The following is a 27,786-nucleotide window of genomic DNA, read 5'->3' as shown; positions in this document are numbered from 1 at the left end:
CATAATGCACGCACACATACAGATTCACATCCGGCACTTTTCTGATGTCTAGTTACACTAAACACATTAACAATAGAGAAGGATCTACAGTTGCCAAGCAGAGAGGAAAAAAAAGCTTGATTTTTTGGGGGGACCACAGCATGGCGGAATACAATGTCATGATTTCATGACATATTAAGCTACCAACATCATTTCCCCTCCTAAAGTGAACTTCCTATGTAAATCTCAGTACAGATGATAGGGATTTTTTAAAATTAAAGATGCAATAGAATATTTAAGACATTGGCTTCATATGGGTTTTACTTTTTAAAATCCTTTCTGATAAACATGTCAAGCTTTGTTATCTGGGAAGACTTTCTATGGCCAAATATCAGTTATGATCTCTGACTCCATCTTCTGGTGAAATATTGTTTTTGCCTTATGTACAGTGGGGTCAAATGTCCAAAGAAACTACTGGTAAAATATGTATACTTTTTTTGATATTTCCAAATTGCACAATTATTTTATATAAAGAAATGAAGATGTACCATAACGCAAAGCATCACTTTATGTAAGTATACTACACCTGTTCAGTACTATCATACTTCATAGATTATGACCACATGAAGTAAATTTTAAAATGCATTCAAGCAGAGTACATGTGATTTCCTTGACATATATTATCTATCTATACATGAAAATACTACTAGAGATTTGAAATGAGACAAAGCAAGCAGGAGGGAGATGTGTGAAGTATTAGTTGGGGAGTGCTAAAAATATTTTCAGAATTTTCTGCAAAATAATTTACAGATCTTTTTAGTTCTCAAGACTGCTAAATAAATCATATAAACAAGACATGACCACATTAAAACATTTGTTTCATTCATTTTCACTCATTTTAATGGTACAACGCATCTTCAGAACTAAGACTCTGAAGAAGTGATGATGAAATGGTCGAGCAAGCAGACCTTTCATATGGACCCGTCTGTGGTTTGGGTCTAAAAGGTCTGGCAGATTCTGAACCATGTCAGCAGAGAGTTGTGCAAGAGTAGATGGGGACTACTGTTTCGCTATGTCGCCTTTCTTTAAAATGATCTGCCGTTGCCATGGCGCCAGCTTGGTTTCATCATAGCCTAGTGTTCGTAGTCGCTCCAGTTCCGACTTCTCTTCGCTCTCCTTCTCCATTCGCCGTCGTTCCTCCTCTTTTCTGCAGGGATGAGAGAAGAAACATTAACATGTTTTTGATAAAATTACATATAATGCACATTAATACAATTAAAATGTAGCATAGTCTTAATGGAATAGGAACTACTTCTACAACTACTATTAGTACTACTACGTTTACTAGCGAATATCTCACCTTTTCTGTTCCCTGTCCATCCAGGAGTGAATAAAAGAAATTAGAGGATTACATGATGTATATAAATATATATCTATATTTTAAAATTTTGAAAAGAAGTCACTACAACATTCAAAAACACTACAACAGAAAATATTTTACAGTTTTACTTACTTCTTACCACTTTGGCATTATAATCCACAAAAGATATTGAGAGTAAAAGACAGAAAATTCACAGATTTGCATGGAAGAAATGCATAGAAGAAGGCAGAACTATAAGTCTTATTCATTAGGCTAGTTATAAATAGCATAAATAAAGCTATTACTTTTTGATTTTAGAAATTGGTTCCCTTTACCTTTAAAAGTTATGGTTGTTCACAGTAATGAGATAAACACTAAATTGTTTGAAAATGTGATGAATGAGGTTTACAAACAAGAAACAGAAAAACACAGGAGATAATTAGAAGGAAACAGAAAGACAAAATCAAGAGCCCTGGCTTTAACTTACTTCTCTTCATCCAGCTTTTTCTTCATAATATCTCTCCTCCAGGCAGGTAAGGAAGCCAGACGGGCCGCCTCTTCTTCAGCCTGTCACACACAGGAAACAATGACACATAGCTGATGATGAGATCAGCAAAGATTTTTTAGGTTAATAACATTTTGTGTAGACAACTTCAAAAGCATTTTTGACGTCACTGCAGTGACCTCAAAAAAAAAATCACAAAGCATTAGAGTGAAAAAAAGATACAAAAGCAGTCACTGGGGCGATACCCTTTCAAAAGATACTAATATGTTCCTAACATGCACCCCTTAGGTGTAAATAAGGTACAAAGGTGTGCCTTTTGAAAGGGTACTGCCCTAGGGACAGCTTTTGTACCTTTTTTTTCTGAGTACTTCAGGGATGACGCGTTTTTGTAGGCCAACCCGGAAGTTAGCGGCGCACGGGTTCCCTCGACTGAAAGCCTATGCATTTTTCCCATAGACTTTTGGAAAATCGCAGAAAATAAGCTCTGTGTTTAACAAAGGGTTATGACACTTACACGTTTTGTCTATCAAGATAATCTTTACAAGTTAAAACAACATGTATACATTTTGAAGCCTAAATAAAGTTGTCAGAAAGCTAACAGTAGGCTATAAACGGACTACAGCACACCATGATCGCGGATCAATGTCGTCACCACCAAGCTTCTTCAAACTGTATTTGAAAAACAACGTTATTTAAAAACATGTTCGCTGATTATGATCTTTGCTGTTATGAATACTTATACACTTTTTCATGAGAAATGCTGTCCAAATGTCCTGTTTATCATGATGACGTCTAAAGTCCCCGCCAAAGGAAGTAGTCCCTTTTAGCAATTTGTTAGCAACCGCCGTTTTTAAGACACAGTAAAGGATTAAAAAATCACAAGCGGGTTATAACTGGTGTGTTTTATGTCATAGATCAAAACGTGAAAATATTTAGAGGCTTTGTTAACCACAGACTTTATTTCAGGCGATTTAGCAAAAACCCATTCAAAAAACCCATAGACTTTACGGCACTGGAACCAGAAGCCCTAAAATGCTAACTCGTTTCCGGGTTTTGCCTACAAAAATGCGTCATCCCTGAGGTACTCTATAAGTCCCGTCTTCTAAAAAAGAGCCAATTGCCGATTGGTAAAGTCATTGTGTCATTGCAGCTGCCGTTAGAAGCTTCGGTTCTAAAGAAACAGTCAGACACATGCTTTCTATATGCATGTAGGACTGCACATGCACATTAGCTTGATCCTGCCTGAAAAATGCCTTTTTTTATTCATGATTCAAGCGTTTAGAAACAATATTTATGAGACAGTTGTTGTCAGATTTTATTGGTGATTTCAAATATAAAAAAAATTGGAAAAAATTTAATAGAAAGCTTGGCGAACAGCTTTGGAGAATTTGATGTTTCCCCATTCAAAGAGATAGGAGCTGTACTTGCATGCCAAGAGGTATTTCAAAGATGGCCGCCGAGTGAAATTATGTCTCTTAAAGGGACTTTGTCGGTACACAAGGAAAACTGGCCGTACACAAAAGGTAAAAATAGAGAAGTGCCGGTGTTCTGCCAAATTTCGAGCCCCTGCCAGATTATTACCCTCCTAGTATTGGTAGGTTTAGGAGTAGGTGCTGGGAAGGTGTTAGGATTAGGGGTGGGATTAGGCAATCAGGTAGCGACTTCAACGAGGGGGTAATAATTTGGCACGGGGTCGTAATTCGGCACAACACCGGAACTGAGTACTGGCCCACTTTAAAAACTGAGAGTACCACGAGAGCGATTCGAAATCATACTACTCTCTAATCGCTCTCGCAGTACCTTGATGTCATACATAGCGCCTGCATAGCGCCACTTCAAGTCGAACACACCTAATAGAGCAAAGCACCTATTATAGAAAAGTACCTGATATAGCACCTGATATAACATATTATTTTACTTAAGTACAGTTTTAGCCATCTCATGTTTTTATTTTTGTGCTGTTACATTTACAATCAGAGCCCCACCAAAATATTCATTCAAAACATAGACCTCTATATAAACTGAATCGTGAATTGTAAATGTGTTCAGCATTCTGTAACAAATATTTTCTGATTTTCGGACTATTTTAAGTTGTAAAGTGATTAGAACATATTACAATTCAGTGTATGAATTCGGCAGGCATTTATTATGATACTAAGTGGGGCAGCAGGTTCCTGAGCCCTCCCCAGCTCTACAGTGCCCCACAATTTTCCAATGTAAATCTGTGGTGAAAAATGGAACTGCAGCACGTGCTAAAGTGAATAATGTGAAAAATGTTATATGTTTGTTCTGTGAATAGAACAACCTAAATTTATGGTAAGGAACTGCTACTGGTCTAAACTAGAGGTGAACTCGGATGCTCCAGTGCAACCAAAACTCCTCCAACATAGTAGGATCCAACTATTTGTACAAATTCTGCGGTTTTCATACAGAATATGCCACCAAAACCCTTTAAGACGCTCTTAAAAAAATACACAATTTCTGTATACACTGCCCAATAAAGTTTTTTTTTTTTTTTTTCTTTCACTCAGACAGGTACTGTGTGCACAGTGTGAAAAGTGATCTTCTTCCTCCATTCAGATGGTAACTATAGTCCAGCAGAGGGGGAGGCCATCTTCAGCTTCTCATTTCCCCTCCAAACGGATTGATTACCTCAAATGCTACTGTGGAGCCACATCAGTGGTAACAGCCAGAGTAAACTAATCTGTGTCTTAATATTTCATTATTCCCCTGGGAATTATATGCCAAGAAAAAAAAAAAAAAAAAAAAAAAAAGGGAAAAAATTACTAAAAATTGCTTGATAGATGAAGATCCTTGGAATATGCTTTGATAGATGCAGAAGTTTAGAGGATGCAGCTATAAATTATGAAACACATGAATGCACACTGATGTAATTTTTTGCTATATAACAATCAGATCAAATAATTAGCTGTTCTTCCATCAATACTTCCATTGATAATGTAGTATTGCTTTTCTTTAAAATGTTGGGTTGCCTTTGGATTCTGCCTAATAATTTGGAAAATTTGAAAGGCATTAAATGACAGCTCAAAAAAGATATTATATAACCTCTTCATGAAGAAGGCTATACTGAATCTATAGGGAAAAAAAAGAGAACACAGTTACAGTTGAAAGTTTGTAGTTGAAAGGTTAGTGAAAGAACAATATTTAGAACGATACTGCCAGAGTTAAATGTTAAATGTAAAGAGAGATTAATGTATTCGCACAGAGAAATATTTTGGTCTCATGAAAATATTTCACCTAAAATCAAAAGAAATTATATTTTGCATTAAGAAAATACAATACAATATATTATATATATATATATATATATATATATATTTACCATTATGTAAGCAATAAGGTACGAGAGGCTGTGCTGTATCGTGAATAAGTCACGGCTGAAGGGCGTTGTTAGGCACGATGCGAAGCACCTGATATAGCACCTGATATAACATATATAACATATTATATATATATAACATATTATTTTACTTAAGTATAGTTTTACCCATCTCATGTTTTGGTGGCATATTCTGTATGAAAAAACGCGGAATTTGTACAAATAGTTGGATCCTACTATGTTGGAGGAGTTTTGGTTGCACTGGAGCATCCGAGTTCACCTCTAGTTTAGACCAGTAGCAGTTCCTTACCATAAATTTAGGTAGGGCATATTCTGGGTCTAGCGTTAGTTTATGATAAACATTTTGTGTTTATCATAAATACAGCACTAACCCCTTCAGCTGTGACTTATTCACAATACGGCACTAGTCTCGAGTACCTTATTGCTTTTATAAAACGGTTACCAAACAATACAAATATTAAAGCCAGAAATATGTATCACTGCAACTTTCATGGAGTAAACTTTTTCTAAAAGCCTTTCTTCCACCAGAAAAAAATAGTCCCTGACCATGTTACAGAATGCTGAACACATTTACAATTCATGATTCAGTTTATATAGAGGTCTGTGTTTTGAATAAATATTTTGGTGGGGCTCTGCCCCACCTGCCCTTACAGACGAGCTGGTTTAGACTGATTGTAAATGTAACAGTACAAAAATAAAAACATGAGATGGGTAAAACTGAACTAAGAAAAATAATATGAGTTAATTAGAGATTACTTTTACCTCAAAATATAGAGCACATACTACAGAACAGAGTTATAACATTGTGCATATTTAGTATCTGCCATTACATACTTTTCCAATTTACACACTTTCAATACTGCTGGAGTTCACATACTGTACACACTTACATACAATTCTGCCTTCTTAAGAAAATGGCTGCTAAATGCCCTCAAGAACACAGCCTGAGCTTGACTCCAAAAATAGCCATGATGCCATAGTTAACTCTAATTCTTATTTAACTCTTTAGATAAGTTAAATCCATGGAACCTAACAATAGTTGATAATTTGTAGAGCAATAAATTATTGTACTAAGCAAGCATTAAATTGTAAATTTAAGTCATTTAGTAAAATATATGTTCATAAAAAGGTGTTCAATCATTTTATTGATGTTGTAATAGGAAATCACAAATGAAATTATCTCGACTTTATGTATCCAATCATAAACTTTAGTTTTATTTCGTTTTGTGTATATTTCTCAAAAAAAAAAAAAAAAAAAACCATCAAACTGACACTTCAAACATGGCTAGATGGAACAAAACTGAAACAGCTGAACAATTTAAATTCCAATGTTAGGTGTAAAAAAACTTATGAATATCAATGGCAATAAAAACCTTTGCAGTTAACTTAAGTAGAAATCCACCTGCTTTTTAAAATCTCTTAAAAACAATATTGCCAAACACATCTGCTATCAAAAGATAATCAACCAGAAAGATAAACAAAAAGGTCAAGAATTCTCATACATAAATGCATCATGGATAAATAAAAGCATTGATTATGTTCAGAAACTAGGAGTTGTGTGTTCTTAACTCAAACAGGGCAAGAACACTAAGAAAAGAGGCAACACATTCTCTCTTATACTAAAAAATGATACTGATATTTTCCAAATAATTATGCAACATGCAAAATAAACCATTTAAAACAGATGATGTAAAACATATTGTAACAGCAATTTAAGTCAATGGTCTTCTTCTGATACACTCAACTGTAAGTCATACAAATACCAAACAACAGTCCAAAGTTACAAAATTCAAATGGCTTCATTTGATGAATGAATCAGAAGAAATTCTATCAAAATGATGTTTAAAAAAATGGTCAGAATAATCTTACATTTTAATTTATTTGATTTCAAGAATATGTATTTTGTGCTTCAAAGTTTGAGCTGATTATTTACTTAAGTAGCTATAAAAATTGATGATTTAAAGCAGTTTCAACAGATGGATATCACTGTTAAGATAAACTAGCACACTTAAAGTGTGTGTGCATTATTTCATTGTTTATATCTTATATACTCACTGAAAAGTTGTTCTGCTAAAAAAAGACTGTGATCTTTCATTCACTTAACCCTGTGAGATGAGGTGCTGTGTTTTCTTTGATATTTCTATGTATTTATTGTTTAATCTGCATGACAGCAGTTTGCAAAACATATCAATATTGACTTACGAGGTCTAAATTTACATTTTACACAACAGCTTACAGTTGATTGTAAGAAGTCTGATGACAAATGATGACGGGACAGGTTGTTGTTAAATTCAGTTAAGCTCAACATTTGATTGTTTATTTTGACAATCAAGACGAGAACATTTTCTAAAAGTAAAATGCCCCTGTGACCAAACTGATCTGCTTAACACAAGCATTTATTCTTTCTCCTGATAATTGTGTTTCATCCTTCAAATAATTTGACCTGATAAGTCAGATGTCAAACATCTCAGCTTCCTTCTCTTTCCAGAAGGCGAAGCTTCGATCAATATATCTAATAATTTCCTCATTGCTAAACTCTTTAAGTTCATAAATAAGCTTGATGGAATCCTCATTGGGCTCCTCTTTGGTATTTGCTGGGCCCTGTTTGTTCACAGTGTGTGGGGCTTCCATCTGCGGGCTTTCAGCTGTTATGGTTGCTTGCGTTACTGTGTTTTCTGACTGTGGTGCCCCTTGTGCTACAATGTTATCATGTGGTTGTTGAACTTTGGTACCACTCTTCTGTATTGCTGTATCATTTGTAATGTTCTCCGCTGAGTCTTCTGAAGAGCCCTGCTGGGTGGCCATTGCACAGTCATCTGAAGTTGGCCCTGGGTGTTCAAAGGGGACATCTGGTGGTGAAATACTTGAGAGACTTATGTCAGCTGGAGCCGCTTGTGATATGCTTACGGATGCCTGCAGAACCTCTGGAGGAAGAATGAGCTCAGCAGCTTCCAGCAGCCCACCACCCTCCACAGAGTCACCAAAATACTTCACCTTGATATCCTCAAATCCATCTGACCAATCACGTTTCCCTTTCTCGATACTCTCCATTACCTCTCGGTGGAACTGGCGAATCACTTCCCATGGGTGACTGCCAAGTCTGTCAAACATTTCATAGCAAAGCAAGTGACGGAACTTCCGCTCAGTGCGGGACATGTTCATCTCAAGAAGCTGGAAGTAGCCAAGCATGAAAAGGTCAAGGGTTAGACTCTCATATTGAACAGGTGACCCATTGATGTGGGGAAGGAAGTGCTCAGGCCAGTAGATCATCTGAGCTCGACTGAGTCTCCGTATTTGTCGTGTGGGCACCTGGCTCATAATGGTCCTCCAGTGGCCAAGAAGATTACCCACAACCTGTCTCTGTTTCATGAAATACAGCAGTTGGTCATCCTCCATTTGCATGGTACCATCTGGCTTAGCTAGGTTCTGATAATACAGGGAATGACAGTCATTCTCTTCAACACTTAGAGTCTTCCCTCTTCCTGAGCACTTGTAGGATTCAGTCATTGTGTACTTTCTCCAGTGTTCCAGGAACAGAAACACAATCCTCTCCTTTCGCATCTCGATGCACTCCTGGACATAGCTCAGGTCTGTCTGCACCTCTAGACTGCGGGTGAGCTGCTCTGAGGATAGTGGATTCATAGAGATGTCAGGGTGGTCATGGTGTTCTGAGTCAGATGGTCCTGTTCTTTCAGGCCCAGTGTATACCAAAGTTGCATGGGAATGTGTTATAGGTTCCTCATTCACCAATGGTAAATTTGGATCTTGCTCTATTGGTGACCCATCTCCGACTTGTGGGTTGCTCTTACTGAGAGAGAACAGCAGCTCATCCTCCAGGATTGGCTCTGATGGGTAGCTACATTCACTAACTGCCGGCAAGGACCTTGTACGTTTGTATATGCGGTTCATTTTGTCATCCTCATACTTTGACTGGCTATGAATTTCATAATTAGCTTTCAGGTTCTTCACTGACACACCACACTGCTTAATCTCCTTCTCCACTTCCTCTCGAGTGGAGAATGATTGTGATCGGCCAATGTTTCCAGAGGCCACTGTATTTGAGATTCCTGTTTGGCCCTTTCCATTCTTCAGACCTTCGTACGTATATCCTTGAGTGATCATTTCCAGAATATCGATCTCCTTTCCACCCAAAGTGGCGAGCAAGATGGCCATGCTTTTGAGCAGCGTGGAGATCTTGCTGCACCAGGCTGGCAAGTCTTCTGCTTGCCCATGAACCTGTTTGGGGTTGACAGAGAAGTGGTCTTGGTTCAAAGCTGCAGACACAGGTAAGAGTTGCTTCAACTCTTGCTCCAGCTGTTCCAGATCTTTCTCCACTTCTGTCACTTTGTGCATGACCTGGAGGTTCTCAATCTGCTTCTCAATGCGGATAAGGTCGTCCTCTGTCATTAGCTCTCCAAATGGACCCAGAATAGCATTGTGCACATGAGAATAATGCCAGTCTTGGGCTTGATAGTATCCACTGGCAGCAAACTAAAGTAGGTTCAGAGGAGAATATAGAAAGGAACAAAACAGAGGAGGGGGTGCCCTTCAGCTTTTGGGTCCGATGCGTTACATACACGCTTTTAAATTCTCTTTACCCCAAACGTTTCAAACTTACATGAATTTAGTGGTGCGATGATACTGCCTTGTTTTTACTGAGTTGACTTGCAAAGGAAGATTCAGGCAAAAAACTAAACAAAACAAAACTTCAAGACAGCTAATTTGTCTTAAAATGTTTCTAGGGTTATTAAATGAAAAATCTGGGTTACTTTCAAATGATTGTCTATGGATACAATCAGTGACATGCTATTGAATACTACAAACAATAATTTCAATGCAATCCTCAGTTTGTAAAAAAAGAGAAAAGAACAGGGACTATATAGAAAAATGCTTACTGTGGAAGCCCTTACTGTGGTAGTAGGTAAGCAAATTTAAAAGTTCATTTTAAATTTTTTGTTTCACATAAAGCTGATATATGTGTTATGACACTTCCTGGTATCCTAGTGCAAATTGGGTTTACTTTTTAGCTGGTCATGGCATGAACAGATTACAAATTTGTACAGACAGGGTTGGTGAGCTATTCTATAACACCTCATGATTACACATGTAATGTTCAAGGCTTGCTGGCCACTTTTCTGCTAGACTTCCAATGTAAGGGTATTTAGAGTAATGTAAGTGTTGTACGTGTGTTGTACAATGCAAGTGTATTTGCAGCACTTGTTTCCCATTCAGTTTACTTAAGACAAGTCTACATTTTTTGCCTGTAATTCCACAGCCTGCCACAGATGCTGTCCATATAGATATTCATTTGAAAATGACCCAGAAGTTTCCATACTTTATCTGTAAACTATATTTAGCTTGTGTTTCCAGGGAGCATGACCAATTTCCACTAATCTTAAAAAAAACTTTCAGGGCATTAACAAGATGTATGAAAGTATAAGAAAAACTAAAAGCTTAATGAGTAGAATGAGCAAGATGACCAACTGCACTTCATGCTGTAAGCGCCAGCTGCAGTGTGAAGGGGCTTTGCATCACACCACTGAATCCCATTGTAAAAACTTAGAGCTGTCGTCCACCATCACCAGTAAGCCACATTAAACTAATACTTCCTTAGTAAATGTCAAACACACTTAGGCTTGTGTTGAGATGGTCACGACAGCCCCAAATTAAACACTGCATCACTCAACACAGAGTATAGGAAAGGCCAACCAAATGTCACACTGCACAACATTCGCTTGAGTTCCCGCACTACGAAAACCAGACCAAATAAAGATTGAGTATTATTTTAAAAGTCTGTCTTCACCATAGGCTGAAAACCATGTCTGATCAGTAATATAAAGCTCTTTACTCTTTAAAGAGATAGTTCACCCAAAAATGAAAATTCTGACAGTAATTACTCACCCTCATGTCATTCCAAACCCTGTAAGACTTTCCTTCATCTTTGAACACAATTGAAGATTTTGTTGATGAAATCTGGGAGCTTTTTGTCCCTCCATTGATAGCTACACAACTGACAATTTGACACTTCAAAAAGTTCATAAAGAATTTAGGCTTTTATTAACATGTAAACATTTATCAACTTACACATCATTTGTGGTAAATGGTGACTCAAGCATGTTCGCTTGACGTGTGAGAACCAATGAGGTTCATTCACGTGTATTACGCAACACGTATAAGCTTCCGCAAGAGGTTTGTTCTTGCGCTTCAAGTGGGTTCGGTTGAGCTTCTGTTTATGTTTGCTGATCAATGTTTATGTGAATGAAAGCCTAAATTAAATCTCTTCAGAAAATTTGACTTAACCGCTCAATTCATTTGGATTAGTTTTACGATCTCTTTATGAACTTTTTGAAGCATCAAAGTGTCAGTTGCGTAGCTGTCTTTGAAGAGACAGAATGCTCACTGATTTCATCAAAAAGATCTTAATTTGTGTTCCAAAGATGAACAAAAGTCTTAACGGTTTGGAACAACATGTGGGTGATGACAGAATTTTCATTTTTGGGTGAACTAACACTTTAAAGGATTAGTTCACTTTTAAATAAACTTTTCCTGATAATTTACTCACCCCCATGTCATCCAAGATGTTCATGTCTTTCTTCAGTCAAAAAGAAATTAATGTTTTTGATGAAAATATTCCATATAGTAGACTTGAATGGGCACCAAACGATTGAAGGTCAAAATTAGTTTCACTGCAGCTTCAAATTGTTCTACACGATCCCAGATGAGAAATATGGGTCTTATCTAGTGAAACCATTGCTCATTTTCTGAAAAAAAGTTTTAACCTTAAATGCTCATCTTGAACTAGCTCTCTTCTTCTTCTTCTTTATTAGAATTCCAGCAGTATAGACACTGCTAAATGTATTACTGCCCTCCACAGGTCAAAGTTTGAACTAATTGTTATATACTATACTGCATATAAAAATTAGTTCAAACTTTGACCTGTGGAGGGCAGTAATACGCTTAGCAGTGTCTACACTGCTGGGATTCTAATAAAGAAGAAGAAGAATAGAGCTAGTTTGAGATGAGCATTTAAGGTTAAAACTTATATAATTTAAAAAATGTTTTTGAAAATGAGCGATGGTTTCACTAGATAAGACCCTTATGTATCATCTGGGATTGTGTAGAACAATTTAAAGCTGCAGTGAAACTAATTTTGACCTTCAATCGTTTGGTGCCCATTCAAGTCTACTATAAGGAGAAAAATCCTGGAATGTTTTCATCAAAAACTTTAATTTCTTTTCGACTGAAGAAAGAAAGACATGGACATCTTGGATGACATGGGGGTGAGTAAATTATCAGGAAAAGTTTATTTAAAAGTGAAATAATCCTTTAAGCTTTACAAATCAGAGCCAACTCTAACATACATGTTTGTTTTACCAGCTATTTGACTTTGCAATCAAGTACATCCAGAAGGACACATCGATGTATTCACAATAAATATGTAGGGAAAAAGTAGCCGATAGCCTTTGATTCAATAATACCATCTAAGGCAAGTATAAGCAATCCAGCCAAGCTGACTGATGCTTGCTGTCATGTAAAGCAATGTTCCCTGGACAAAATATATACAAATATAATACCTACATAATATTATTGATTCAATCATCAATTAATATCTCATCCCAACACTAATTCTCAATCCTTGCATCTCTTAACTACACATTTCTACGATTTATGTAGTGACAATTCCTGCTAACCCGAAAATGTCTGCATTTATGAAATAATTCAGAGCAGCACAAATGTTTGCTCATTCACACAGCACTGCTATAGTTACCCAGAGATAATAAACTTATTAGCCAATTTCTCATTAGGGCCTAATGGAGAAGTGAATGATCCAATTTTTTTTAAACAAATCTTTTCTAAATTGTTGGATATCATTTAAAAAAAAAAGTGTATACTCAAAATCACCATGCAGACACTCACTGCTCAGCTATCCTCCATGTAGATACTGTAGCTCAAACCTCAATTTCATCTTTATAAATTTACATTTGAAATCATAAGCCTTCTTAAAATCAAATGAGGTGATACTAAAGCTCACACTACTAAAACTACAGGAGGATAGTGCTGAACTCATAAGCTGAGAAAATGCACTCATTTCCATTTATTAATTATAAATGTTAAATTGTTAGTCTTTTTTATAAACAGCAGTCTATATAAACATTTAAAAACAATAAGACATGAACTGTGAGATTGGCTATGTTCAGAAGTCAATACTAGCTTTTTATTTAGTGTGCACTGTATACTGCCTAGTGCCTACTATTAACAGCAGCATGCTACATTGTTGTCAAATGACCACATCATGTTACGTGTGAGTGGCATCCAGGTATCATCTAGTATATAAATATGGTTATTTAAAGCCACAAATATCCAATTTTGATTCTGGTGTATTTAAGTATGTTATGAAGTTGGGATTTGAAAGCTTTGGTTTAAGTATCTAAATGTTGAAATCTAAGCTGGATAAGAGATGCACTGCCTCAGCTTATGCTTAAAACACCCAACTGTTTCATCACTCACCTTTCTCTTGTTCTCTTCCTCCTCCTGCATCTTCACTTGTAGTTTCCTCACCATCACCTGTCTCTTCCATTCTGGGATGGCTCGGCCCTGCTCGTCATGTGTGGGCACCAGACTCTCAACATCCACCATACTGGATTTGCTCTGGACTACAGCAGTATTTCCATTGACGGTGGTTACAAGCTGCTCACTGCTCTGAGAAGTGGACAGGTTCTGGGGCGAACCACCGCTTGTCGTGGGAGTGGGTGGCGTGGATGGACAAATAGGCGGTGGAGATTCTGGTTTTGCAGATTGGGTGTCATTGGGCTGGGGCTTTGGCAGAGGCTCCGGCGGTGATGTTGGACGTTCCTCCTGGAATTCAAAATTATCAATTAGAATTGAATGTTCTAGAAAAAAAAATATAGAAATAGTGACAGCTGATTTTAATTAAAAAAAATAAAATAAATAAATAAATAAATCTCTCTTCAATGGTTCGCTAGAGAGGCCAATCTACTTCGAGTGTAACTAAAACGAGCCAATGCACATTGGCATGCAAACATATGCATCAGCTGCTCTCCTCGCAGCGCGGGTATATAATGAGCAGCAGGTGCATTGCATCTTCAGCTTTCATGGTGTCTACGAGCGAGTGTGTGACAACGAGTCAGCCCTTTTCGGAAGACTGCTCTTTGTTTGGTACAGGCGGACAGCACTGCAGCAGGGTCGATCTCTCTCTTTTTGTTTTGGTTTCGTTTTGTTTGCCTTTCATTGAGCAACGCGTCAGTTTCCAGCTGAAAAGCCGTTCGCACGGCTAGTAAACGGTGTGCTGTTGAGCGCTGAATAGCTGTTTTGACAGCTGGTAAGAGAGCGGCTTCAAAGAGAGAGTGCACACGACAGGCTGCACTATCCCCTGTCTGTGCTGCAGCGGCCATTTCCCTGCGTGCTTCGGCACATAAAGAGTTCAGTCCCTAAAAGAGCTTGCACAAGTAGTTTCGTGTCTTTTTAAAGATGTCATACTACTTGTGTGTTTCTGGATGTGGTCGTTACCTGGTGCCTCGGGATGGTCACCAACGCTGTATCGCGTGTCTGGGCTTAAAACACACTGAGGCGGCGTTTGTGGATGAGTCATGCACCCATTGTGGGAAGTGACCATCGCAGAGTTGCGATCTAGACTCCAGTTCCTGCAAAGGGGCGGAGTCCCGGTGCCGCTGCCTTGTTCCAATCCTCCTCAGAGGGTTGCTTCGGGCAGCAGCGCTGGTGATCTGAGGATCACAGTGAGTGCGCTTCCTTCGGAGAACCAACCCCCTAGGAACCCTCACTCCTCCTGCACTCCGCAGCCAGTAGAGCTGCCGGGGGAACACGGTGGACCACCTCAGAGGTGTGTACCATCCGTATCCTTCGGAGCTCCCCAAAACGACAGGATATTGATCGCTGCATCGGAGGGTGAGCCTGACACTTCCGAGGAGGATGATTCGGCGCAGCTGCCTCCTTCGGGGGTGACAACTGTGCCCGATTTGGACACGGAAATGATGGCTATGCTTTCCCGGGCCGCCAACAGGGTCGGGCTCGTGTGGAATCCTCCATCGTGTCCCGAAACCTCAAGGTTGGATGATTGGTATCTCGGAGTGGCAAGGGCTGGTTCTCAGCCCCCCACCCCAGTGCCCTTCTTCCTGGAGGTACATGAAGAACTCACTGGCATGTGGACGGCACCTTTTCCTGCCCGAAACCGTGTCTGTGGGTCCTCCTCCCTTACCACCCTTGATGGCGGGGCGGCTAAGGGTTATACGCGCATACCCCCTGTTGAACGGGCCGTTGCTATGCAACTGTGCCCTAACTCCACCTGGTGGGGGGAACAGTCTCTCCCTTCCTGGGCCTGTAAGTACTCGTCAGATCTTACCGGCAAGGCTTATCAGGCCTGTGGGGAAGCCGCCTCTGCCCTACACGCTATGGCGTTGTTGCAGGTCCATCAGGCCAAAGCACTTAAGGACCTGCACAAGGGTGGTCCTGATCCACAAGTTCTCCAAGAACTTCGTGCCACGACAGACCTTGTGCATTGTGCAACAAAGGTCACGGCGCGGTCAGTGGGTTGTGCGCCACTTCGCAAAGACAGCCATCCGAGCCGCCTCCCTGTGTTCCACCTCGCTGCCCCACTGCGGGTATGCCGGTGGTCCCTCTGATCTCGCTGGTACGGTCTCTGAGAGCCTGGTTAGCATTCCCCAGCCCGTCTCACTGGCTCATTCGGCCCATCAGGCTCGGCTATGCGATTCAGTTCGCCCGGCGTCCCCCGGGCTGGCCCTGTCTCCCCGCGTCTTTACGAAAGTCGTGAAGGGAGCCCTTGTTCCCATGAGAGAACAGGGTGTTCGCATTCTCAACTCTCATCTCGACGACTGGCTCATTCTAGCACAGTCTCGGAAGCAGTTGTGCGAACACAGGGATTAGGTGCTCAGACACCTCAGCCAGTTGGGTCTTCAGGTCAACTGGGAAAAGAGCAAACTCTCCCCTGTGCAGAGGATCACTTTTCTCGGTATGGAGTTGGATTCGGTCGAACAGATAGAACGCCTCACAGAGGAATGTGCTCAGTCGGTGTTGAACTGCCTGAATACATTCAATGGCAAGACAGCGGTCCCACTGAAATTCTTTCAGAGGCTCCTGGGGCATATGGCGGCCGCAGCGGCAGTAACCCCGCTCGGTCTGCTTCATATGAAACCACTTCAACACTGGCTTCACGGCCGAGTCCCGAAATGGGCGTGACGTACGTCTCCATTCCCTCCTTCAGAGAACGAGGGTTACCTTTGTAACCGAGACGTTCTTCATAGCATCTAAGGATCAGTAAACAACTCTCTTCCTAAAAAGAATCGGGTTCACTTGCAATGAGGTTTAACATGATCTGTGCCGATCACTGTTTTATGCAATTAATTATTGGCTGTCTATATAGTTATGCTTGTTAATATTAATAAATGTCATTCATTTTTTTGTTTATTTTTGTACAATAAACATTTTGTTTTGCGTTTGCTATTTGATGTTCAATGTAAAATCTGATTTTTGAAGCAAAACTTGAGAATCTCTTGAGAAACATGAAAAAACTCTACTTATCAAGAACTATTTTTCTTACCAAGAACCAGGGTTCTGGAGTTGGTTATATGATTTTTTGGAGATTAAAACATTGCATGTCTACATACATTTTAAAAAATGCATTACAAACACTAAAAACAGAGCAATTCCAAAATTAAATCCTAATTATGTCTTCATCATACTCAAAATCACCAGTTTGAAAGCTCAGATGTGAAAAGCTCAGACGTATACAACTTTACCGCTGTGATGTAATAAAAATGGCACCAGTACATTTCAACTTATTGTCGGTTTATAAGCAATGCTACCTGTTGTCTTTATTAGGCCTTCAATATACCAAATTTAGAGGAGAATACATTTTATCAACACAACAACAGACACATCTGTAATTACAATATTTGTAATCGTTACTCAACATTAAACTTTTACATTTTACATATCATGTAAACATTTAATTTACATGAGCAACCATACAAGTGTCAGAATTTTTGTTGTAGTCTAGAAATTACTGGTCAGCAAATTAAGGCAGATGAAAGGATTTTAATGCTCCACTGTCATTTCCTTAATTATATAACTTTAATTAATTGTGCTATTGTTTTACATCTCCAATAACTGAGTTACACAAGCCTCTCACTGAACTGGCTCACTGAATTATCCTGGACAATAGATTTGGTGCCCGATCGCTGAGCTGCACATTTATAATGCTCCAAACTACGATTTTATACACTGTAATTTTGTTCTGGATTTCATTACTTGTTGTGGCCCTAGCAGTTTTATTTTGGGAATACTGATTCCCAACATCTCCATAATAATAACTGGAAAGTTTTCCTATTCTTATTCAATACAGAATTCTTTTCTCATGTATTTAAAGAAAGCTCACTCCATGTCCTATGTGGTATGGTATCTATGTGGCATATCTGATTTGGCTTTTGTTACTGTCAATAAACATCAGTATTTCTAATTCAAACAATATTACTTCACATCTTAAGCCAAACAATGACATTGACACACAAATGAGAGATAACAGGTTACAAGTAGACAACGGCTATAACTCATATCATGAAATAAAATACTTTTCATTTCTGAGAATCCCTATTAAGAATATACATAACTCAATACAAACTTATAGGTAAAATATTAGTAAAATATTACAATAATAACAATGTTCTTGACAGGCTTCAGAAATTGAATTGTTTTCACTTTATAGATAAGAACTAAATTTATTAAAGAAAAAGTAAAATTTAAAAAAAAAGAGTGCGTGACCTACGTTGTTCCCAGCTGTGCTGCTGTTAGAGAAGACGGTCGTGTAGCCTTTACTGTGAGGTGTCGGCTTCAGACTCTTCCCAGCTTTAATTTCGGCCAGAAGCTCAGAATTATCTCCAGTGGGGGACATCATGTTGAAGGATTTATTGCCTGAGATAAAGACAGAGGGAAACTGAGCCAGGATGGATGGATGCGTGAAGCGAAAGAAAGAGACTCACAGGACAAGCTTCTCCCCTAAATTTTTAATTTAAAACCCCAGACGTCTAAACAAATGTCTAAAGCACTCGGTAACTGTGCAAGTACTAAACAGTTACTAATTAAATGAATACACACACTGAATAAAGTATAAAAAAGAAAAGACTAAAAGTAAAGCTCAAAAAAGAAAAATGTTCAGGCCTTTGTAGAAATATACTGTAATAATAATTCTAATCATCATAATTCTTTGTGGCAAATTTGTTGAATTTGACTGAAAGAACAATAGTGGCTGGCAAATGAGTCCCAACGGGATTTTATGAGACTTATGATGTGAAAATACGGAACTTAATAAATGTAAGATTGTTATATAACATAATCTACTTGACCAAAAGTGGCCTCTGCTCTCTAAGTTTTAGTCTCATAATACATTGCAGTGCCAGGAAACAAAAGGTTGTTGTGCATAGTGTCTAATAACAATCTCTAAACATGATTTTATCATCTTTATATATGGAAATGATATAAAGTGAGAAAAAAACAAACAAACTTTTAACCAGAACATTTAATCCACCAGAAAGGCACTAAAGTATTACCGAATATAAATGAATGCTGACAGCTACAGGTATAAATAGAGCACAAAGCTACTTGGCAGAAAACAGAAAAAAAAAAGCATAGCAAAATAATGTACAAATAAAATAAAAATAAATATAAATAATAGAACAAAAATAAGTATTTAAAAAGTATAACTGAAGACAACTGAGGTATCTGCACTACTCAAACTCTCAACATCATTTTTCAACTTCTCAAATGTACAAACTGAAATAAATTAACAGTATTAAAGAAATAATAAAATAAAAGTACATCACCTGCTGTTTTTGATTTAAACCTCCTGAGTGCCTCGTAACAGACGTGCTATTGTTTTGTCATAGCTGTGTTTATGAAAAAGTCTTCTCAGTCCAAGAGAACCGGTCAGATCTACAACCCTCCTGATTCAAACTCTCCTCTCCTCCCCCAAGAACAAAAAACACTGCGTTTGCTTACTGCTGGTGGCTCATCACAGTTGGGGGAAGTCTGAACGGATCAGCGGTAATCAACTCTGACAAGAGACTGCTGCCAAATTGGAGCTGGATTTGAAGTCCACTCACTGACCTTACGTCCTCTCCTTACTCTCACTGACCCTCCTCCTTACTCACACTTCCTTCCGATCAGCCACCCTCTCGCTCTAACTCTCCAACTCTTGCTCTTCAGCCAGCTGAGTGGATTAACAAGGAAGAATCAGGCATCACAATGAGCGACACATAAACAGTGAATAAAAGGACTGAAAAAGATGCTTTCTGTTGATGTTTTTTTCATTAGATACCAATAAATCCACCAATGCCTACAAATGACCATACAAATGACCAATCCCCACCAAAATATAAACAACTTAAACCAGCCTAAGATGGCGCCTTAGTTGGCTTAGCCTGTTAAAACTGGTCTACTTGGTCTCCCATCCTAATCAGCTTAAAGTGCCAAAAAACCCTTCAAAACCAGCAAACAAGACCAGTCAGGAAAAATAACACTAAATGAAAATAATAAAATGCAACTTACCATATCATCTTGCATAGATACAACAACAAAACTTTATGCTGATCAACTTTTAAAGGGATGTTTGTGGAAACTGTAAATACTGTACAGTATTTTGGAACAAATATATAATTCCCTAATCCACAAGAAAACATTACAAAAATCTGAAGAAACTAGTTGAGAACCACCATTGATCATATTCAATAAATTGATTTAAGTGCCTAAAATCCTAAAATCTCACTATTAACTAGTTGCTTATTAGCATGCATATTACTAGGAAACTGGCTGTTTATTAGTACTTATAAAGCACATATTAATATATATATATATATATATATATATATATATATATATATATATATATATATATATATATATCAAGCGGCAACCTCCCCCTTTCTCTCGTGAAGCCAATACGGAAATAACTTAAACTGCGATTCATCGACTGGCCGCTAGGGACAGGCTGCAAAAGGGAGCAGATTCTCATTGACCATCATGTTAAAACAGCCAAGTTTACAGCAGAAAAAAAGGCGTCATGTTACCTCAGCTGCCGCTGAATTTGGCATCTCAGCCGTTTTTGTGCTTTTTTTCTCGATTATTTTATACAATTATAAAATATGGCTTGCTGCATAATATTCGAGACTGATGTGTGTCTGTGTGCATGCATGGGGAAGAGACACAGAACACACGTTGTTGGATCGTGGCATTGGCTGAAAGTTTTGATTGCGAGATTTACTACAATGACAATACCAGGAGGATATACAACTCTGACAGCACTGCTTGGATATTATAACTAAAACTGCTGCACTATTTTGAAAAATATATACTTTGGACACAGGCTCATTTGTTTGTTAGATACGATCGCTGCTCAGATTGCATCCTTTCTTGAAGAACGATGACAGAGAGCAGATCATTCAGAAGAAATGTGAAATGTTTTTTTTTGTTTTGCAATGGACATTTATATTTTACCCAAGTGCCACAGATTGGATTCATCTCACGATCTCTATAAAGGTATGAAGTCCCATTTGATGTTCCATGTTGTTATTTGCACACCCAACACAAATTACTGGTGTTGGAGCGTCTATATCTTAAAAAACACCGTAAATTGACAGTAAACCTTTAGAACTTTCTGATGTTAAAACTTATCTTTATTAATAATTTAGATAGTATCTAGATAGATAGCTCCCTTGCTTGCTAACGTGGTCACGTCGAGCTAGGCGGGCGTGGTTTCAGCAACCAATCACATCAGCTCAAACCACCTCCCCACCTCTTTGCCCATTTTCAGTTATCCGGGAGTGACGTGCGGTGACGCGCAGCTAAGATGGCCGCGGCCTCATTTTCGCTTCAAAACTGCTGTTCAGAACTCTATGGGTGACGTCACGGACGCTACGTCCATATTTTTCTACAGTCTATGATATAGATATATATATATATATATATATATATATTAGTGGTGTGCCGTTATCGGCGTTAACGTGCTGCGTTAACGTGAGACTCTTATCGGGCGATAAAAAAAATATCGCCGTTAATCTATTCTCAAAGTTGGGTTGGGAGCTGGGTCTATACTACGCAAGCTATGATGACTTTCACCTTGATATTTTAGCGCGATTGTATACCTAGCCGAACTGACCCTTAGCAAAGACCTGCCCCCCTTAGTTACTGCTGCTTTGTCCGACAAGCCATGGCCGCGTCACGCCACACACAGTGATAAATGCATCACGGAGCAAAGAGGACACTGACAACACGTCGACAGACAAGACAGAGCAGGTTACTTATGATATTTAACAAAGTCCCAGCTTTAAAACTGTGTAGTTTAAGAAATTCAAACAATAAAAATCGTTTTCTTTAATGTGTCGTGACCATGGTCGTGACAGACTGCTGTAATGCCTCAACTCAAGAGGCTCGTAAACCGATCATCTCTTACTACATAAAATAAACATGAATGAACATGAGAATCAATGTTGTTTCAAACGCGGAAAGATGTCAATATACAAAATATAATATACAAAAGTTTAACTCCACTGAGGTTAATCTTTTAACTCCTATCTGCTTTGTCGGACAAAATGGCGGATTACTTTTAGTCGCTGCGTCCCAATTCGCCTACTTATACTACGCCCTAAAAGTATGTACTCTTTCTGTGAACAAAAAGTACTTACTTGTGTGTAGCAAGAGAGTAGACAAGCTTTAGGACATACTATCACGTCATACAATTGCGTCTTTGCTCTCTGTCGCATCCAGTCACCGTAAACTGCCCTGTCAATCATCTTACATCCTCCACATTTCATTTAGCTAATTTCCAACCGTGTCGGAGAGAAATGCAGCACGTTGATCTGCAGTCACGAGTCTTTCATGTGGAGAACTCTCCTCATATTAATGCATAATGATGCATTTAAAAGTTAATGGCCAATCAGATCTTTATAAAAGTCCACATTGGTATTTGCAGATGAAAAATAACACATATAACAATATAGCTGCAAGCAGCAATTCGGGGCCAAGCCCCAGAAGGGGCAGTAGCGCAATACGGAGCAGGAAGAGCAAAAACAGCAGAAATTGAATGTACATGCAAAACAGCTGGTTCAGAAGGACAGGTGGAAATGAAATGAAAATCAATAGAAGTTCAGAGAATGAACAGGGAATGAACTAAAAACACTTGTATCTCATTCAAGAGGAATAAAGATTAGTACAATGCTTATTTGGATAAAAAAGGTATCAAAATGACTCATTACACACAATTGTATAAAGGAACCCCACACGGGATTCGAACCCACGACCTCCGAGTCCAGTGTCCATTTCTCATCTCATTGCACCACTGTGCAGGTGAATGTTTGCACACCTGCCGAAGTTCATTAGTTTATGTGAAAATGAACTCAAAATGAAGAATTTTTATAAAACTGCACTGAATGTTATATTTAATAACTACTTTAGATCATTCTGCAGCTCATCATGCTGTAGCGCAATACAGAGCAGGAAGAGGAAAAACAGCAGAAAATGAACAAACATGAAACAGCTGGTTCAGAATTACGGGCGAAAATGAACTCAGAATGTACATAAGCTTAGATGAAAATGAACACAGCATGAAACAAAAAGCATTTATTTCTAATCCAAGAGGCAGTAAAGGAATCAAAACACACTATTTCATAAAACCGCTCCACCTGGGATTCGAACCCACTATCTTGGGGTGCAGAGCTCATCAGGTAACTGGCTTTACACATTGAGCTACTTGAGGATGCACATTCAACAATCTGTGGAAGAGAACTTTTAGTGTAAGAAAGAATTTACAAAAAAGCATTACTTAGCATGCTAACCATATTAGCATGCTAAGCTAACTTAATGCTAATGAAGCTCATGGTTAACTTGATAGCTGAAGAGCTACATTAAAGAGAATGACAACTGGTTAGCATGCTAAGCAATTAGCATGCTAAGCTAACTAGCATAAGACAACAAACACAAGCAAGGTCACATTCAGAGATGAATATCTTGGGAATGGTAGCGAATATCAAAAATCCGTTCAGTCATTTCTGTGCGGCTCGGTCCAAAGATCACCTGAGCTGATTTTGGACAAAATTGGACAAAAATTGTAGGAGGAGTAGTGAAAAAATGGAATACTGTACTTTTCAAAATGGCCACTACTGTACTGGGTGGAGTCTTAATGTAAGATATTGAATGTGATCAGTATGAAGAGAGGAATCAGTTGTATTGACATTCATTTTTCTGGAACAAAGGGTTCAAAAGTTATAACCTTTACAAAAGTGAATATTTGAACTGGTGGTGGCGCTATAGACTTAGTCCTAGATACTCCAAAGTTGGTCAAATTACTTTTAATTACTATCACTACATGCATGCCAAATTTGATAATTTTCCTTCTTATGGTTCATTGATTACCATACAGGGGGAAGAAGAATAACTACGAATTTGGACATAAAGGAATTGCATGTGATAGCTTCAGATTAGACCAGTTTTAGGCAGAATGCCTAGAACAGACACAAGTTCTGCATCTTTTCCTGCCACAGTACCTCATGCGGTCTGGGCATGTGTCACACTGAGTTTCGAACCCACGATGCAGAGCATTCGGGATCTGTGGCGTAACACATTGAGCTAATCAGCCATGCAAGTTCATCAGTATGCTAAGCAGAGGTTTCAGTGTGAGAAAGAGTTCACAAAAAAAAAAGCTTCATAGCATGTTAACCATATTAGTATGCAAAGTTATTTAATGCCAACTAAGTTTTGGTTAACCTGTTGACTGAAGACCACATTAGAAAGAATAGCAATAGTTTAGCATGCTAAGCAATTACTGTGCTAAGCTAACTAGCATAAGACAACAAACACAAGCAAGGTCACATTCAGAGATGAATATCTCGGAAATGGTAGTGAATATCAAAAATCTGTTCAGTCATTTCTGTGCGGCTCGGTCCAAAGATCATCTGAGCTGATTTTGGACAAAATTGACCAAAATTTGTAGGAGGAGTAGCGAAAAAACTGTTTTTCATTTACTTCAATACGGCAGACAGGTACATTTAAGGAAAATGACAAATGATACATTGTCGGAATCGGCATAAGCCAGGGAATAAAATGACATGAAGCATACACATTTTGGAAAGTGTTTTCAAAAGTTATAAGCGTTTTTGAAATAATCATTACATCTGTGGAACAGTAGGTGGCGCTGTGCTGAAACTTCTCAGGTACCTTCACGACCTTCTAAAGGTCATACATACCAATTTTTGTGAAGATATGTCAAATTGTTTAAAAGATATCGCAATTTATGACAAAATTCAAAATGGCGGACACGTGATTCATCCAATATGACAGAATCGGTATCGTCGGATTCGGCATGATCCAAGGAATCCATAGACACCAAGATCTTGATTTTCTGACAAACTGTTCAAAAGTTATTGGCCAAAATAGCCATTTTTCATATCTCATGACCTGTAGGTGGCGCTGTTCCCAAGTTTGGCATAGACCCTCAGACCATGGTTCTGATGAAGGGTACCAATTTTTGTTTCGATTGCTCAAAGTTTGGCCGAGATACAGCCTCTATACTAATTTTGGGTCGACCTCGTTAACTTCGTGACATCATAACCTTTGAACAAAGATGAATAAAAAAAATCTGTTCAGTCATTTCTGTGCGGCTCAGTCCAAAGATAATCTGATCAAAGATTGGACAAAATTGGACAAATTTTGAAGGAGGAGAAGCGAAAAAAACAAATACTGTACTTTTCAAAATGGCCGCTACTGTAATGGGTGGAGACTTAATGTAAGAAGTTGAATAGCATCAGCATGAAGAGACGAATCAGATGAACTAAATTTAATTTTTCTATGACAAACAGTTCAAATGTTAAAACCGTTAGAATGTTGAAATTTTGAACTGGTGGTGGCGCTATAGAGTTGGTTCTAGAGACTCCAAATTTGGTCCAATCACTATTCATGAGCATCTCTACAACTGTGCCAAATTTCATCATTTTCTCATGTTCTGTTGATAGGGCTGCCATAGACTCCCATTCGGGAGGAAGAATAATAATAATAAAAGGGAAAACGTACAATTACAATAGGGGCTACAGCCCCTTCGGGGCTTGGCCCCTAATTAAATAAATATTTTCTATCAGTTTGAACTGATTATTAGTCACTCAAATAACCTCTCAGCTTCGATCGTGCATATTCGCCATGTTTTGTAGTTTTTTAACACTTTTTACTCGTTTGTAGTTCTGAACTGAATCTGCGCCCAACACGCAATGGGTTGTGGGCAATATTAGCCTTTATAGTGTGCACGGATCCACACTTCAAAAATCTACCGGAAATAGTAGACCATCTGGGGACTTTTGGCATACTCTTTTCAACATACTACGCTTTGGGACACACTTATTTTAATCTCACATACTATTTAGGATGGATAGTACAGACATTGGGACGCAGGGACAATTTGGGTATCTCACATATTCTGAATGTCTTCGGCAGAATTCAAATGAGCCATTTTAATGTAGATTAATCTAGATTAATTCCAAAATTAATCTAGATTAATTCAGATTAAAAAAATGTATCTATGCCCACCACTAATATATATATATATATATATATATATATATATATATGTAAAACTTGTGGTTAATTACTACTGTATGTCCTAATTTATTCATGCAAATAAATTAAAATGATTATATATCACACCTCCCTTTGTTGATTTATTAAAAAAAACTGATGAAAACATGATGTTATCATTCATATCAATCTTTACTTTGTTAACACTGACCATTTACTTGGCAACATTGCAACAAAACATCGTCCTTTTAGTCATTTCAGGGTAATTAAAGAAAGAAAGAAAATCATCAAAAGGCTTGAAATATCAAATTATAATTTATAATATTTTTTAGCTATTTTGTCCAGCATTAGCTATTACTATAGTTAAAATAAATCATATAGCTTAGTACAAACACACATAGTACATTACCTTCAACCTTGACTTGGCAAATCTTCATTTATGACCTTTAGCTAAATATCACTTTAATATAACTCAAACAAAGGCAAACAGAAGAACTTGTGCCTGAATATGAGCAGAAAAAAAGCATCAAGATGTTCACAATAGCTGTGCATAGTGAGGAATGATGTGACAGTTTGAAGGCAGTGCGTTGATGACAGGGCTAAGTAAATAAGGCCGCCCACTGTTTACACACCTTTATACTCATTCACCGTATGACTCTGCAGACCAGTGTCAAAGGACAGCAATTTAATAGATGGATTGCTTGTAAATTCAATATTTTAATCAAAATCGTAAATGGTTTTTATTCCAGAATCGATTTTTAGAGGATAAGTCAACATGAAATCAAAATTCAGATTTGCTTAACCTGATTTTATTGTACATAATTAATCAGTGCATTTCATAATCTTTTATCAAAATAAAACAACTTGCTCTGAGTCTGAAACAACTTATCTGCTGGTGTCATTAAGACCTCATGGTTGTCAACCAACCACCTGGCTCTATTCTAGTATGACACACCCACATTTTTTTTTAAATAAATCATTTATCAATGACTATCCTGTTTCACTCAGAAATATATGAGTAAAAAGGGTTGTGAATGCCATTTCATGTTGACTTCATTGTTTTTGTGATAGAGTGTTTTGAGCCATAAAACGACCTCACCCTCCGCACAGTTTATCAATCAATATACAGTAGCTAAGCTGCATTAACAATCACAGCTGATGTGCCAGAGTCCCCATAGCATCTGGGAATTCTGTGGGCTGATTGCACCTGGAATCACAGGAAAAACTCACTCTGGGTGCTGTGGTTTCTTTGGCTATCTGAAGTGACAAGAATGTTCATGGTAATATTGAAAATTATAGTTATACTTCAACTTGTGGTCCAGTAGCCAAACAAACAACACAATTAATGCTCTCAATGAAGGGAAATTAGAAGTTTTAAAGTAAAGAATAAGACATAAATACCAACACACACACACACACACCCAAACACACATAATGAGGTTGGGGGAAATACTTACTCTTCCTCTGACGGAGTGTTTCTGGAGCAGGGTTGACAGAGCAGGGAGACAGATGCATAGAGGAAAGATCTTCTTTAGAGAGATAGCGTCAGGAGAAGAGAAAAATATGAAAAGCCAGAAGGCACAGGAAAGTGTCCATGCAAAGGAGACAGCCAGAGAGAGAGAGAGAAAGATCCCAGCAGACAGGTGTTTAGTAAGACAGGTGTGGTGAAGACAGATACAGAGGATGATGGGACGACAAATACAGTAAGGACATAGAAGAGATGAAACAAACAAACAAACAAAAAATGAAACACAACATTGTTTTGATAACATGTTTCCCTCTTCACTAAATACAAGAAGCTAGTTTTACCTTTTTAATTTTTAAATGAATTCAAACGGCAAAAAAAAAAAAAAAAAAAAAAAAAGATTAGGTACTCAATTAACATCTACAGCAGTGGTTCCCAAACCTGTCCTGGAGGACCCCCAGCCCTGCACATTTTGTATGTCTCCCTCATCTAACACACCTGATTCAACTCATGTG

General features: G+C 38.2%; 1 protein-coding gene across 1 annotated transcript in view; it reads right to left on the bottom strand.

Moving 5' to 3' along the window:
* Positions 1-733: 733 nt before the first annotated feature.
* The window catches only part of espn (espin), a 93,230-nt gene continuing 66,177 nt past the window's right edge, over positions 734-27,786 (bottom strand). Inside the window, exons 10-13 of the mRNA XM_067394013.1 lie at positions 18,023-18,168; positions 13,714-14,061; positions 1,827-1,906; positions 734-1,186 (exon numbers count right to left, since the gene is read on the bottom strand). Coding sequence (XP_067250114.1) covers positions 1,039-1,186; positions 1,827-1,906; positions 13,714-14,061; positions 18,023-18,168 — 722 coding nt within the window. The 3' untranslated portion in view covers positions 734-1,038. The remainder of the gene's footprint in view (positions 1,187-1,826; positions 1,907-13,713; positions 14,062-18,022; positions 18,169-27,786) is intronic.

The sequence above is a fragment of the Chanodichthys erythropterus genome, chromosome 9 (genome assembly GCF_024489055.1).
Source record: "Chanodichthys erythropterus isolate Z2021 chromosome 9, ASM2448905v1, whole genome shotgun sequence".
Taxonomy (NCBI): Eukaryota; Metazoa; Chordata; class Actinopteri; order Cypriniformes; family Xenocyprididae; genus Chanodichthys; species Chanodichthys erythropterus.
Note: the sequence above shows the minus strand (reverse complement) of the source record. Positions and strands in the feature narration are given on the sequence as shown.